General features: G+C 49.7%; 1 protein-coding gene across 2 annotated transcripts in view; it reads left to right on the top strand.

Moving 5' to 3' along the window:
• Nucleotides 1–13,367, top strand: part of Stard10 (StAR related lipid transfer domain containing 10) — a 29,064-nt gene extending 15,697 nt beyond the window's left edge. For both annotated transcript variants that reach the window (XM_010603228.3, XM_010603229.2), the window contains exons 3-7: nt 9,549–9,696; nt 10,244–10,347; nt 11,007–11,124; nt 12,651–12,703; nt 12,939–13,367. In XM_010603228.3, coding sequence (XP_010601530.1) covers nt 9,549–9,696; nt 10,244–10,347; nt 11,007–11,124; nt 12,651–12,703; nt 12,939–13,184 — 669 coding nt within the window. In that variant the 3' untranslated portion in view covers nt 13,185–13,367. The remainder of the gene's footprint in view (nt 1–9,548; nt 9,697–10,243; nt 10,348–11,006; nt 11,125–12,650; nt 12,704–12,938) is intronic.
• The last annotated feature ends 2,249 nt before the right edge of the window (nt 13,368–15,616 follow it).

Below are 15,616 nucleotides of genomic sequence, written 5' to 3'. Positions count from 1 at the left end.
TTTTTTGAGACAGGGTCTCACTATGTAGTTGAGACTGACCTGGAACTCACTCTGTAGCCCAGGCTGGTCTCGAACTCACAGTGATCCTCCTGTCTCAGCCTCCCAAGTGCTGGGATTACAGGCGTACGCCACCACGCCTGGCACCTTTAATGTTTTTATAATTTTATTTAGAGCAGGGCCTTGCTAAGTTGGCTAGGCTGAACTTGAACTCACTATCCTTCTCCAAAGTAGCTAGAATTATAGCCACCACGCCCAGCCATGCAGCAGGTTTTAATTGAGCACGTGTATTTCAGGGGATGCCAAGAAGAATAAGGGGCCAAAGCACTGTGGGCAAATCAAAGCACTGGTGGAGGGCCTAGGGGTGAAGGAGATGGGGGTGGAGTAGCTTAGAGAATTGGCCTCAGCCCAACCTTAAGAATTTAGGGGCAGGAAAAGCTGCCTGGACAGGCGACAGCAGGCTACAGTTTGAAGACACATAGGAAAGGAGCTAATGAGAGGAAGACCTGGAGGAGGAGGTGCTGCTACATCCCTCATGGCAGGACTGATGGGCATCTTTCCTCCTCCTTCCTCTCCTGGTGATGTCAGTGCCCTGGAGCAGATTTTCAGTTTTTTTGAAGGGCACAGGAGGACACAAAGGAAAGGGTCCATTCTAAGGGCTCCAGAAACCCAGAGGCAAGGGGCAAGTACTCTGTCAGCTCGGCCTTGTACTGACTTTATGGTGCCATTGGGAAGGGCAGAGCGGAGGGCCCTGAAGTTAGCAGGTGGTGAGTGGGCCCTGGGAAGAGAATGCGAATGGAGAAGGCAGAGGGGTCCTGCATGGAGCCCCTGGCCTGCTGGGTGTCCAGGCAGCCTGGCTGCCCTTAGAGCCTTCTTTCCTGGTCTGACATGGTGAGGACAGGGCCTGTCTGGTGTGGACAGCTGTCTGCTCCACCCATCTACCCACCTATAGAGATTTCGACATTGTAGGTGCCTTTGAGACAGGGACTTGCTATGTAGTTCAGGCTGGCCTTGAATTTACTGTGTAGTCCATGCTGGCCTCAAACTCATGGCAGTCCTCTTGCCTCAGGCTCCCAAGTGCTAAGATTATAAGTGTTCACCACTATGCCTGGCTCCATGATAGGGTTTAAAAAAACTTCCTTGTGCTCACCTTGACAGCACATATACTAAAAAAAACCAAACTTTCTTGTCTCTGTATGTCTGGCCCTTTGGGGATTGAAAGGAATGTACTCTGCCCTTGGACAGGGCCTGAGAAGCCAGGGAAGGCTACTGAGGCCTGGGCTGCAGGAAAAGTAGCTGAGGGCTTTATAGCCTCATTTAATCCTCACAGTGCCTCCAAGAGCAAGATGATCCCCGTTTGACAGAAGAGCATACTGAGACTCAGAGATCCTGTCCTGTGCCCAAGCTGAGGTCACACAGCTACGATGTGGTAGGGCAGAGGCCTGTTCAATGCAAACAGCTCATAGCTTCTGGGTAAACTAAACCTGTGGGCCCCATCTATGACTGGCAGGACAATGCCATGCCTGGAAGGCTCTCAGGAAGCTTCAGGCTGCAGGCCTTCAGTGCTGGGTTTCAGAAAAGCACAGCACTGCCTCTGAGCCCACTCAGTGAGGTCTGGGGACTGAGTTCAGGTACTTGTTCAGAGGAGGAATTGGAGCTGTGGTTCCCTGATCAGCAAACCCTTCTGAATCCAATGGGCACTGCGTAATATGTACCAATGAACTAAGCCTCCAGTTACCCTCATGTTTGCTTTAGCTGGGCCACTCCTTCTCTGGGAAGGTGACAGCAAGTCCTAGCAGTTTGAAGTCAGGAACGTTTGCATTTTAGTTCTCTGCTCTGCTACTGTTAGCTGTGTGTTTCTGTTAGCCTTGGCTGATGGCTATACCTCTCTGAGCTCTAGTTTCAGCCTCTGTAAAATGGGGATGATGATTCCCACCCAGGTCAAGGATGAAGTCTGCAATGGATGCAGTTTGGTGCTTTTGTGTACTAAATTTTAGCCCCCATGGGGTTCACGGTCTATGTGTCCCTGTTTATGCTTTGCGAGATGACCATTTGGTTAGTGATGCGGAGCACACAGCGGTGGTAGTTGGGATTGGGATTCGGTCAAGGCTGTGGTTGATTTAATCCTGTGGGCCCAATCTTTCAGTCAAGAACCCATCCTCTCACTGGAGTCTGGTTCTCTTGGAAAGGGTGATTTGCTTAATACTCCCCCCACGTTACTGTCTGTTGACTTGCTTTGTTTGGAGAAATTAGCATAGCCTCTGGATTATATTTCTTACCCTTCTCTGGGCCTCAGTTTCCCCACTGGTGATCTGAAGAGTGGTGGTTGAAGAGATAATCCTCTATGTTCTGAAAACTTTGGTATAGGGCTAGGGGTTTGGCTCAGTGGTTCCGCTGCCTGCCTTGCAATCGCAAGTGCAAGGGCCTGAGTTCGATCCCCAGCACTAAAAAAACAAAACAAAACACCTTTGGGATAATCCATGTGCCCCACAGATTGCATGGGCAAGGATATTGGGACCACTTTGAGGTCTTGCGGGGAAGGGTCAGACTTGGGTCCATCTGTCTGTGTCCATTTGCTTGCTGTTTTTGTTCTCAAGACCAAAACACAGTCCCATGGAGGTGACCTATCTTCCTGTACCCTCTCAAGTTTGAAGTTTCCCTGTTTCTTTTGTTTTTGTTTTTATTTTACCAGGGATCAAACTCAGATCCTTATGCTTGTGAAGCAGGCAGCGAAGCAGGCAGTGGCACTACTGAGCTAAATTCCTGGCCCCTCCCTGGTTCTTGATAGATACTGCTGCCCTCCCCCAGGTGGAGATCCCTGTTCCTGTAATGCTAAGCCTTGGGAAGTCCACATGGAGAATCTCCGTGCAAGGAGGAGTGAGGTGAGGGTAGATTGAGATGTAGCCTGGCATTGGACCCTGCTCTATATTTATTCCTCTAAGTCTTCAGGGCTCTTTCAGTGTGAAATGCCCTTCTTTTCTGTCCTTTCAGTGTCTCAGGTCTTTTTTTTTTTTTTGGTACTGGGGAATCAAACTCGGGTCTTTGCATTTGCCAGGCAGGTGCTGGAACCACTGAGCTAAATCCCCCGCCCAGTGGAACCTCTTTGGGGTAGGGTCCTGGTCTGGCTCACCTCCAGTTGGTTCCCAGCAGGCTTGGGAAAGTGGTGAATGGATGAGTGGACGAATAAGGACTGGGATGAGGCAAGGGAGGAGTTTGGGTATAAAATATAAGGAGGTACATGCAAATCCGACCAAGTCCTTCCTAGTGTAGAAGGGTGCTTGGCTAATCATGGAAGCCCACTGAGTAGTAGCAGCTTTTTGTTTTGTTTTGTTTTTGCTTAAGTGTTTTCTCATTTTTATTTTTGTTGTTGGGTTGTCCTTCTTTAATTTCTGGGTATTACTTAAATCTTCGTGATATAGTTGGGTTTTAGCTTTTGAGTTTCTAATGACTCATAAACATCCTCATTTTCATAATATCAGAGAAAACAACTCTTTAAATCAATCACAACCCTTTGTCCCAATTGATACATTCAGCAGCCCAATAGGATCAGGCACAGCTTGCAAACTGACCACTTGTGGTAGTCATTAATGTATCACCTTTAACCCATGTGAATTAAATTAATATCAAGAAGCAGCCCAAAATATGTTTGCAGTGAATACACTTTTCAATATAGCATCTTTACCATTTAGGATGGCGGGGGGGTTAGAGTGAGTTAGGACGAGAGGAGTAGATAAGTGAAGGAACTGGGGCAGGTTTGAAGTGAAACCAGAGGATGTAGAATGACCTTACTATCTTTATGAAGCTATTAACTTCAGAGGGGATAGAGAGAGTGCAGGAATAAGGACAAGAAGATATCCCCTTAACAATAACAGGCGCTTGCCTTCCCTTGGAGGTACAGAGCCATGAGTGAGGTAAAATGATTGGAGAAAAGAACATAAAGAGAAACCCCCCCAAAAAAGAAAAAATAATAAAAGAAGAAGTCTGAGTTAGGGCAGGAGCCAGAATAAAAAGGGAGATGAGGGATAATATGGTGGAGCAAGAGACTGAGTTGGAGAGAGAGGACAGAAAAAAGAAAGAAATTTTAGGGTGGAATGAGGAAAAGAAAAAAAAAAGAATTTGAAGGGCTTCTTTCAGACTATGTCTCTGTTCTCATATTATACCACATGTACAGCCATATGCAGAACCGAATCCCCTGATCTCGGCTAGCCAATGGCAGTTCCCTACCACTGAGACTGAACTCAGTCCACAAGGCCTAACTTGAGTTTCTCAACCCTCAGGGTTGAACTCCTCAGTTCTATTATAGGTTTCCCCTGCCCTTTCTTTAAAGATGTTCAAAGTTGGGAGCTCAGAAAACTACCCTTCATGAGAACCTATGTCTCTGCAGAGTTGGTCCAAGGACTGGCCCAATCAGGAGGTTTGAGAAGTTGGGGGAGCAGGTCGTGGGGGTGTTTCAAGGGCGCCTGTGTGTCTACCTTCCTTACTGGGTCTGGTGGCACGCAGTCCCGGAGGTTGCGCACCCGCTGCGAGATCCCAGGCAGGCAAGTGGAGAGACCCGCTCCGGGCTCCTTGGGTCCTTACTGGGTCTGGTGGCGTGCAGTCCGGGAGGTCGTGCACCTGCCGCGAGATCCTGTTTTGTTTTTGTTTTTGTTTTAGAGACAGGATCTCACTGAACACTTCAGAGTTCTGGCTGGCCTTGCACTAAGTAGCCCAGGCTGGCCTGGAACTCACAGCCATCCTCCTGCTTCAGCCTTCCAAGTACTGGGATTACAGTTGTGAACCACCATACCTGGCTGGTAGCAGCTAATTTTTGAGCAGTCACTCTGATAGGCACATTCCATGCATTATCTCCCTCATTACAGCATCCTCAGGTGGCAGATATTGTTACTGTCCCCATTTTTCATACTAAAAAACTAAACCTAGCAAGAGTTGAATCCTGTGCCCTAGCGCTGCGTTTGGACTGTAGCATCGCCAGTCTCAAAAGCTGCATGAGTTTCCCCCAGTGGTCTTCCTTGCTTGTCTAGGTGCTTCTGCATGTGTGTGTGTGTGTGTGTGTGTGTGTGTGTGTGTGTGTGTGTGTGTGGGTGTGTGAGGGTGGGTGGTACCCAGGGGGTCTGGGCAATCCCACAGACTTCCTGGGATCTCTACATGTCATGTTATGGGAATTTGGAGAGAGTTGAATAGTGAGGAGCACAGCCTGTAGTTTCTGTGGTGACAATTGCTCCCTCTGGGACTCTGTTTTCTCAGCTGTAAAGTGGCTGTAATAAGGCCCTGAAGAAATGGGTTTAAAACACTTTGCAGCTCAGGATGGCTCCTGGGCGGAGCAACGCTCCCTCAGTTCCGGTTTCCGGGGGAGCTCCTGGGGTCAAGCCAGTGAACTGTCTTGTCCAGAGCCCTATGGCTGTGGGTTCTGCCATAGGCCTGCCCACAGTCTTCACAGACTCAGCCCTACTTGGCCACCTGTCCCTTCCAAAGCCTCTTAAGAGTTACACCTTTTTGGATGTGGCCACCCCTGTGAGCACAGGAACAAAGCCAGGTGTAATTTCTTCTCCTTTGCACAGCGCTGCCTCCTGGGGGTTGTGGAAGGGCCCTGGGCTATGGCCAGGCCCACTACCACAGGCTGGGGACTCCTGCCAACAGTCATCTGACCTGGCCACCTGGGCTGCCTCAGTTTCTTTGTGCCAGCTCAGCAGGGTTCTTATCTTCCCAGCAGGAGCCTGTACTGGCCTTCTTCCTAGTCTACCCTAGCCTGGGAAGCCTTTGAAATTCCCCTCTGTATCTTCAAAGATAAGGTGTTAGGAAGTGTTTATACCCAATGGGCCCCTCTGTTGCCCTGCATGCTCCACCTACTGCCTGCTGCCCCAGAGGAGGGTCTTTGGGCTCACTGTCCAGGATAATATGTTTGAGGATTTGCAAAGCCAGTACAGCTAATGAACTTGAATTTAGAGAAATTCTGGTTTCCTTAGAAGCTGCACTAAGTGCTCTTTGATGGTTAACAGTACAGAAAGACCTGATTTTGAATCTGCCCTGCTGCTTCCTTGCTATACGATCTGGGCAAGTTTCTCACTCTCCTTAGCATCAGTGTTTTGTTTTGCAGCATATGAATAATAGCAAAGTTTGGGGCAAAGGGGGAGTGCATGCTGAATGTTGGGGCCTGGGCTTCTCAAAAGGTGGATATTTGGTTGCTAATGGGTGATGCCCATCTGGCCTCTGCTGTCTTCAACCCGCTTCCTTATTATTTTGTCACTTTGTTCATTCCTCCCTCCATTCCTTCAGTCATGTCTCAGTGGTCTCCTTCAGTCTGGTGTACTTCTCAAGTCTTTCCTTGACTTTCACAATCATGACACTTATAGGCCAGTTCTGTATAATGTCTGATTTTGGCTTTGTCTGGTATTCCTTTATGATTAATGTTATAAAGTCTTGGAGATATCACATAAAAGATGCCTGTCTTCTTTTTCATTTCAGCCTGTCTGGCAACACTTGGTTGTAACTTGTCCTGTTACTAATGACATTCACTTTGATAGCTTGATTAAAGTGATATCTGCCAGCATTTTCTACTATGAAGTTACACATTTTCCTTGTATAATTATTTGATAGTAAGTGACTTTGAAACTATGTAAATATATTCTATTCCTCATTAAACATTTCATTTATTCATACCTACATATATCGCAGTTTCTTATTTTATTTGGTGGAATGTAATTGTTGCTACTCTTTTTTTTTTTTTTTTTTTGTACCGGGGATTGAACTCGGGACCTTGTGCTTGTGAGGCAGGCGGTGGCACCACTGAGCTAAATCCCTGGCCCTGTTGCTACTCATTTTAATACCGTATGTCCCAGTTTTAGCCCAATGTAGAGCAACCAATTGTCCTAGTTTGTCTGGGACTGAGGAGTTTCCCAGAATCTGAGTCTTTCAGTGATAAAATAGAGTTCTGAGCAAACCCTGAAGAGTTGGTCAGTCTTCCAGTCAGAGCCCTTTGGGCTGGCACTTATGCCTGTTGGACAAAGTGACTAACACTTTTTGAGTACTTCCTTACTTTCTAAGCATAACATGTTCCAGACTCATCTTGTATTTCTTCTGATCCAGCCACGGAATCACCTATTTTTTTTCTGAGAAGACTTGGAACCAGGGACCTTCAAGTATTAGGCTACACCAAGGAAATACAAGCCACATGAAATTCCTCAGCTGCCATTCATGCTCATGGTACTTGCATCTGCCTCTGGGCCTTACCCTGCCTGTTCTCTCTGCCAAAACAACTTGGCAAACACCTCCCTCCTGACTGAACTTCTCCAAAAAGTCTGGTCCTCCCACCCTCCCCAAAGATTTGATCTTCTCTGAGCCCCACTGGGCACTTTAGGATACTTCTGCATTTCCAAATGGGACTTCTCCCTCAACCCAAAGCCTCTGGACAGGTCTCATTCATCATCTTCTTTTTTTTCTTTTTTGGTACCAGGGATTGAACTTGTGCTTGTGAGGCAGGTGGTAGAACCACTGAGCTAAATTCACAGCCATCATTCATCTTTTACTTGGCTTGGGATCAGGACAGGGTTGGAATTAGGGCTCTAGTTCAATGATTCAGTCTAGTTGTACCCCTCATGGAGCAGAAAAGCAAACAGGGCAGAGAAGGGAGGTTGACTAGTTTTTTCTTTTTCTTTGTGACTGTGCGTGTTGCTAGAGATTGAGCCCAGGGAGCACTGAACTACATCCCCATCCTCTTTTCATTTTATTTATTTATATATTTTCATTTTATTTTGAGATAGATTTTTGCTAAGTTTCCCAGGCTGGCCTAGAATTCATAATCCTCCTGACTCATCCTCCTGAGTAGTTGGGATTACAAGCATGTATCATCATGCCCAACATGTTTCTGTAAATTTTTAATGCACTTAGTACTTAAACCACCTTCCCATTTCTCCAGGTTGTCCCCAATTTTCATGTCAGCTGGTGTGTTCAAATTGGCATATAATTTAGGTTCTGCTTTTTTTTTTTTTTTTTTTTTTTTTTTTTTTGTTATTGGGTATTGAACTTGGGACCTTGGGCTTGTGAGGTAGATGGAGGAACCACTGAGCTAAATCCCTGGCCCTCAGGTTCATATTTTACATGTTGTTGTGTCCTATGTCTCTCTGTCAAGCCCAGTTCCTTCATTATGTCACTGACTTGCCAATATGAAATTGACTTGTAGAAGAGACTCCCTGTAGCCCTGCAGAATGTCTCACTGTATGACTTTGTCTGGCTGAATTCTCCCGGTGTCATTTAGCTTGTTCTTCTGTTCTCTGTGTTTTCTGTAACCTGGAATCGTGTTCAGTGCTTCATTAGTTTCTTGGTGCCTTGAATACACAGCAGTTATGTTGTGGCCTTCCAGTGGCAGCCTAACATCAACGGTGGTACCAGACCTAGCCCAGGATGAGGGGCAAGTAGTGTAATTCCTCTCTTGTATGGTTGCATGTTTCCCTTTGTGAGTCAAAAGTAATATGTGTGGGTTCCCCACATTGTTTGAGTCTGGGTGCTAGTTCTGGGAGACCTTTTTAGATTATACAAGAAAACTCATCTGTTTGCTCAGTGAACTTGATCTTGGAGGGTGGACTCTTGGGTGAAAAAAATCACATAAAAATCACATCATTTCCTCTTTCTGACTACAAATCTGGGGAAATCTGGTTCTGTTTTAACTTGCTTTCCAGACATGTGAGCTGGGTTAAATCCCAGTCCTGCTACTTACCAGCTTGACCTTGGGCAAGTTACCTAGCCTCTTTGAGCCTCAAGTTCCTCCTTGGATTTCTTGTCTGGCAGAGTTGTTAGGAGGGTTAAATACAACCGGTTATGATTATCTGCTTTTTTTCCAGAGGGAAAGCTCTTTGAGAGCAAGCCTAATAAATTGTAAGCTATGCAAACATATTTGTTGAATTAAAAAACATAGCAAAACAACACAAAAAGGAAGGCAAGTGGTATGGCCAGGTGATAAGCACCATGCAAGGAAAGAAGTCATTTATGTAGGGTTGTTTTTTTTTTTTTTATTTATGCTTTTTTTTTTTTGAGACAGGGTCTCACTATGTAGTTGAGACTGACTTGGAACTCACTCTGTAGCCCAGGCTGGTCTCGAGCTCACAGTGATCCTCCTGCCTCAGCCTCCTGAGTACTGGAATTACAGGCGTGTGCCACCACGCCCAGCTTGCTTTCATTTTATTTAACGTGTCCCTCCACCCTGGGCTCCATGTTGAATCAACTATGAGACTGTGAGTTTCTCACAGGTCTGGGAGGGCCCACACATAGAGATTCAGAGTGTGGGGCCTTGGAAGGTCTGGCTAGGAAGGCTTTCTGGAGGAAGAGACTGGGCTGAGATGGGGACATGGGGTCTGGGCACAGGAGCTGTCTAACTCCTGGCACAGGTGGCTTCTAGGGCCATTGAACCAGGCTTGCGGTAAGATGTGAGTCCGCGCTGGCTTTAGAGGCTCTTGGTCCTCCTTGTTCTCCGTCTTCTTCCTTGGCCTTTCTGCACAATGGTCCCCTGGCTAGGGTTCTGAGCCCCATGTTACCCAGATGATCTGTATGTCTGTCTGCAGTGCCGGATGGAATGCCGTGATGTGCCAGCTGAGACGCTCTACGACGTCCTGCACGACATTGAGTACCGGAAGAAGTGGGACAGCAACGTCATTGAGACTTTCGACATAGCCCGTTTGACTGTCAATGCCGACGTGGGCTATTACTCTTGTGAGCAGGCACAGCACACTGATCCTATCCCTCGGCTTCCATCCAAGCCTCCTCCCCCTCCCCCTTCCCATGGCCAGGCTCTGAGGGGCCTGGATGCTAAGACTGAGGGCATCCTTGTAGGCACTTGGATACACACATGTATAGTCACCAACACCTGTGCGCTCATGTGTTCATGCAGACACTCCACACAAAGTCACATGCATACACAATACACATGCAGTCACATGTACACCATGTACTCATCCCACAGCCATGGGCCACCTATTCATAGACACATACTTTCATGCACAAGTATTCACAATGATACTGTTTTTCTCACTATATTCAGAGTCAAATATAGAAACTGTCCAGACGAGCAAGACAGGGGCCTTGTGAGGTTGAGGAGAAGGGATAGCCCTTCCCCTATGGGCTGGGGAGGGGTATACAAGGTTGATTCAGCGGGAGCTGGCAGCTGTGTAGGCACCTCTAGGTCTCTGGCCTCTGCTACACCCTCCCTTGCAGGCAAGCAGACCAGTGATCTGGCTGAACTGTCCCTTGTCCCCCACAGGGAGGTGTCCCAAACCCCTGAAGAACCGTGATGTCATCACTCTCCGCTCCTGGCTCCCCATGGGCGCTGATTACATCATTATGAACTACTCAGTCAAACACCCTGTGAGTTGACCTGCCTTCTCTGTTGGATGGGCAGAGGAAGGTGCCAGGCAGCTCTGGGTCCTGGCTGTCACCATGACTTGTCCTGTGACCTTTTGGCAAGCCCAGGTTCCTCTCACCCTCAGTTTTCTTCATGTACAGCAAGGATCATAGCTTCTGTCTCCCTGCTGGGACCCTTAAGCACATCAGGAGTCGGCAGTGTGGGCCATCTCTGTGGTGAGGGGGTTGGTTGGGCTGGCTTCAGTGGACTGGGCTCAGGGGTAAGGCTGGTGAGGAAATGGGGAACAGGTCAGTGGCAGGGTCCTGTGACCCTTCCTGAGGCAGGGCTGCTTTGATCTCCCTGGGTAGGGAGGATAGGCAGCTATGGTTGGCACGGGCAAGGGTTGAGTGCTCATGTGAGCCCATGAGTCCTGGCTCCAGAGTGGGGGTTTTCCTGAGGGAACAGGGAAAACCTTTAGAGGGAGAAGGATAACCCAGTCTGATTCTTGCCCTTTTTGTTGTCCCAGAATCAGGCCTTGCCTGACACAGATGCCAGGGGATGTGAACTGCGTGTGTGTGTGTGTGTGTGTGTGTGTGTGTGTGCATGTGCATGTGTGTGCACCATAGAGTCATCTCCTCTGCCCCCACCCTGAGTCTCACCTCCCTGTGCCTTCCATCCCCAGAAATACCCACCTCGAAAAGACTTGGTCCGAGCTGTGTCCATCCAGACGGGCTACCTCATCCAGAGCACGGGGCCCAAGAGCTGCGTCATCACCTACCTGGCCCAAGTGGACCCCAAAGGTGAGGGCTTGGCCCTGGTAGCCTGTCATGGGATCCTTCCCTATACCACAGGGCATGGGCTTGATCTAACCAAGGACTTGGAAAACCATCTGTTAGGAGCTGTTTGGTCTTTTGGTCATTGCCAGCAAAGCCAGTGGTTTGAAAGGAATGGGCCAAGGTAGGAGCCACTGCTTCTCTGCACAGACTTAGCTCTTTTCATGGGCTCATAGCCCTAGCTCCGACCTGCTCCTGCTTACTGGCTGCTCCTGCTCTTTTGGACACCTATCTTAGAGGTCTGTATTGTCCAGACCTGTCCTCTCTCCTTTAGTTGGGCTCAGCCACTCCTGTGGCTGCTGGCCATATGTCTCTGTCTGATGAGACACAGATCCCTGTGGCCATCAGCCTCCTGGACACCTGGACACCTCCTTCTAGGCACCTGAGACTCAGTGAGTCCAAGGCTGAACCCACCATAGACCCTCCTGACCTGCCCCTTTTATGTATCCACCTTCCAGTCACCCCTGTGGGTCAGCTGGAGTCACTCCCTCTGCCTCTGCTCTTAGATTTAGTCCCTGATTATTATTGGTTCTACCTCTAACAGAATTCCTGATTGGGTCATTTCTCTCTGTATTCAGCTGCCTTGTCTGTCTATATCAGCTACTAGAGTAATTCTTCTAAAAATGCTTATTTCTTCATGACTCTCATTTGCTTGAAATGCTTCTGCGACCCCCTGTTACCCTCAGAGTTCAGTCTAAGCCTGCTCCTAGATTTCTCACCTCTTTCCCAGGCAGCCCTTTCCCTCAGCTCAACACATCTCTCCTTACTGAACCCTCCAGGGCTGTTTTATATGTCTCCTTTTCTATCCTTGATGCCAGGTGCCCATTCCCCACTAGAATATGCTTGCCAAACAGTTGTCCCCCAGACAAAGTTCCCAACTGGGTCCCAAGGGTGGTATCATAGTGAATGTGGAGTGAGTGGGTGACTGAGTGGCTAGAGTACGGTTAAACCTTGAGTTTTTTCTTACCTGTTGTGCCCCAAATCCCCAGTGGCACACTGGTCTAGGCACAGGCTCCCAGCTCCAGCTGAGTGAGTGCGGTGGGTGTCAGAGCAATGCAGACTCTTGGAGGGAGACGGGGTGGAGAGCTGGGCTTGGATTTGGGGTCAGGCCAGGCTGGGGAGGGGGCCTGAAAGGCCAGGTGGAGGAAGGGTTGAACATCTGGGTGGGTCCCATTGGTGCCTGGGGTTAGGAATGAGAAGGCACAGTGGTGTAGGAGGAGGCAGGTGGAAATTAGTGGGCCAGAACTTCAACCTGTAAGTAGCCTATAGTCACTTAGGACCCTGAGGTTTTCTTTTATGTAGCCCTGGAGCTCAGCAGAAGGACATGGGGCAGTGGCACCCCCAACTGTAGGATTGCCATACTAAGCCCTTCCATGGAGGAAGAGGGTAGTCTCCCTGGAAGCCCGGGCAAAGGGAAGGCTTGGTGACTGGTGGGGTGGGCACCTCGGCAGCTTTATCCCTTCTTACCTCACCACCTTTCTCTGTCCTCACAGGCTCCTTACCCAAGTGGGTGGTGAATAAGTCTTCTCAGTTTCTGGCTCCCAAGGTGAGTGGTCTTAGGACTTTTAGGGATCTGGAGGCTGTGGGAGAGGACTCTGGATTGGGGTTGCAGGGTCAAGGATACAGACAAGTTAGGGGTGGAATGAGGGCTGTGTGACAGTCTTTAACTGCTGAGGCAAGAGTCTGGACTCTGGGGGCTGAACCACTGGTGGGCGCTGGAGGATGTGGAGAATCCTGAGTTCTCTCCAGCTACCCTTGACACTGCTGCGACTGGTCCGCAGGCCATGAAGAAGATGTATAAGGCGTGCGTCAAGTACCCCGAGTGGAAGCAGAAGCATCAGCCACACTTCAAGCCGTGGCTGCACCCGGAGCAGAGCCCACTGCCCAGCCTGGCACTGTCAGAGCTGTCAGTACAGCATGCGGACTCGCTGGAGAACATCGATGAGAGTGCAGTGGCAGAGAGCCGAGAGGAACGAGTGGGTGGTGCAGGTGGCGAGGGCAGTGACGACGATACCTCGCTTACCTGAGGGTGGCACCGCTGCAAGGACGGAGACAGTACTGGAGTGGAGCCCTGTGGTGTGGATCCTCCCGCACCCTCTCCCCTCCCCAACCCACTTCGTGGGGACGCTGGGCCTGGCCCCAGCTTTGCCCATATACAGGATGCTTTGGCCTGGCTGGACACAGCCCCAATAAAAGATCCCACAGCCTCAGCCAGTTCATTCTGTGCCTGCTTTCCTGCCCCCAAGCCACCAGTGCCCTGGAGTGTTATTAAAGCTCAAATGGCCTTTGATCCTTTAGGCAGCTCCTAATTTTCTCATGTATAGTTGGAGGGGGGTATCACCTCCCCTCCCCCCTTTTTAAATTTTGTGAGACAGGGTCTCATATAATTCATCCTGGCTGAGAACTCACTGTGCAACCCAGGCTGGCCTTGAATTCATAGCAATCTTCCTCAGCCTCCTGAGCACAGGGATACTGGCGTGCCTCACCATGCCTGATCACACCTCTTCTTATCCTATGTTTTCTGATCCTTGTTTGGTCACCTGCCTTTGTTGCATGATCCCTTTGCCTTTCACTGCTCTAAGAGAAGGAGTTGCAGAGATCTCCTGTGGGCAGAAGTCTCCTATGAGGGTCAGAGGGTGGGGTTCAGTGTGACCTCTGGTCCCAGGCCCCTTGGGTCCAACGAATGGACTGGGCACCTTGAGCTCTCCTGTCATCACAAAGGGAAGGGGAAGGTATGATGGGTCTCAGGCTAGAGGCTTCACACCTCAGAGTTGAGGTTGGGGGAGTGTGCCCAGGAGGAGGGAGGCCTGGGGGCACAGGTAAGTGTCATCGGACTCCAACACAGTAGAGGGGCCGGGCTTTGAAATTTTGTCCTTTTAAGGTCATTTTGAAGAGCTCAGAACTGTGTAAATAGAAATAGTGGGGTCCCCAGGCAGCCATTCTCTTGCCCTTGTCCAGATGCCAACAACCTCATCCCATGCTCTACCTGGTGGCCCTGAGAGATAGAGGCCTGAGTCACCTTTGTTCTCTGTGACAGCTCTGCTGTCCCAGGAATACCCGTTCTGCTAGGTCTAGATGACCCTGTGCTCTGCTTCTGTCCAGTACTTTTGGCCTCATTCAAACCCAGGACCCAGAAGTTTTCCCCAAGGTCTGGTCTGTCCTCCCTTTCTGGAAAGCTGCTTGTCTTAGCCTGGCCAGTGGAAGACACCTGGGCCAATTGCTAGAAAAAAGAGGGTGTGTTCACCAAAGGAGATCAAGCTAGGAATGTTTGGTTGAGCCTGAAGGAAGCAAGCTTGGAGTGCAGTCTGGAGGGGATTTGGTGGATGTTTTGTCCCAGATCTCCAGGGGTGGTTTTTGGTGCTGGGGAAGTGGTCAGGAGCTGTCACAGTAGATTTCTGTCATATCACACCCCCAGATCACCAGATGGAGGAGGTGGGGGGGCTGCAGGGGGACTTAAGGGACAGACTTGGGGATTAGAACTGTTTTACCCAGAGGAACCAGTGGATGGCCAGGTGGGGGTGGGATAGGGGATTCTGTCACCCAGAAGGGTTCCAGTCCCAGGTTTGCCCAAATATAGTTCTGGCTCTGTGACTTGGGAAAGCCCTAGAACTTCTTGGAGCCTCATTTCCAAATCCTTAACCTAGGGTGATAGGGTGCTTGATTGCCTTCAAGCAAATGTGGAGACTGAGCTAAAAGGAATAAATTGCTCCCCACTGGGCCTAGCATTTAGTAGATAATCAAATCAATGACACTTTACTTTTCCCATGCCCACCCTCGTGAGAGCTGCTGTGCCAAATATACCATTGCATGTAAGGAAAAGCAGAAGTCCACCGAAGGTCTCAGGCTTGGCTAACCCTAGAGGTGCCCTTGTCACCGGACCCAGAAATGCCTGCCAAGTCTGGGTGTTCTATGTGAATGTGCTGGGAGGAGAGGTGAGAATCTCTTGTTCTCAAGACCAGTGAAGATGCCTGGGTGCTGGGACCTCAGGCTGGAGGCTGCAGGGAAGGGAATCTTGAGACTCTTCACTACCCGGTGCAGAGGGATGCGGGTGCCAGTTGAGAAATGGGTTACCTTGGAAAATGAACAAGGAAGGACTCCTGGAGGAGGTGATTAGGAACCACGGTCGACCGGCCTCAAGCGCCCCCTGTCGCCCTCGAAAATGAAGTGGGGCTCATGTGTGGTTTACCCCTCCCAGGGGCAGACTCAGCAGGACAGAGCTGGGAGTCTGGGTGACTCGGGGAGAGAGATGGGCGGTGTGTGTGTGTGTGTGTGACCGAGGAGGATTTATTTACAAGCCGCGACACGGCCAAGAGAGAGTCTCCTAGACCGATTGGTCCGGCAGGAGACCGGACCTGCCAACTTCGGAACCGAGACTAAGCGAGGGGCGGAGCCGGGGCCGGGTCCCTCCCCCTTTCCCCCCTCCCGGGGCGTCACGTGGGGCAGGCGGAAGCACCCCGCG

This window comes from Fukomys damarensis, unplaced genomic scaffold (assembly GCF_012274545.1).
Source record: "Fukomys damarensis isolate Sample0158 unplaced genomic scaffold, DMR_v1.0_HiC HiC_scaffold_16, whole genome shotgun sequence".
Lineage (NCBI taxonomy): Eukaryota > Metazoa > Chordata > Mammalia > Rodentia > Bathyergidae > Fukomys > Fukomys damarensis.
The sequence above is the reverse complement of the archived record's forward strand: the minus strand, read 5'-3'. Positions and strand labels throughout refer to the sequence as shown.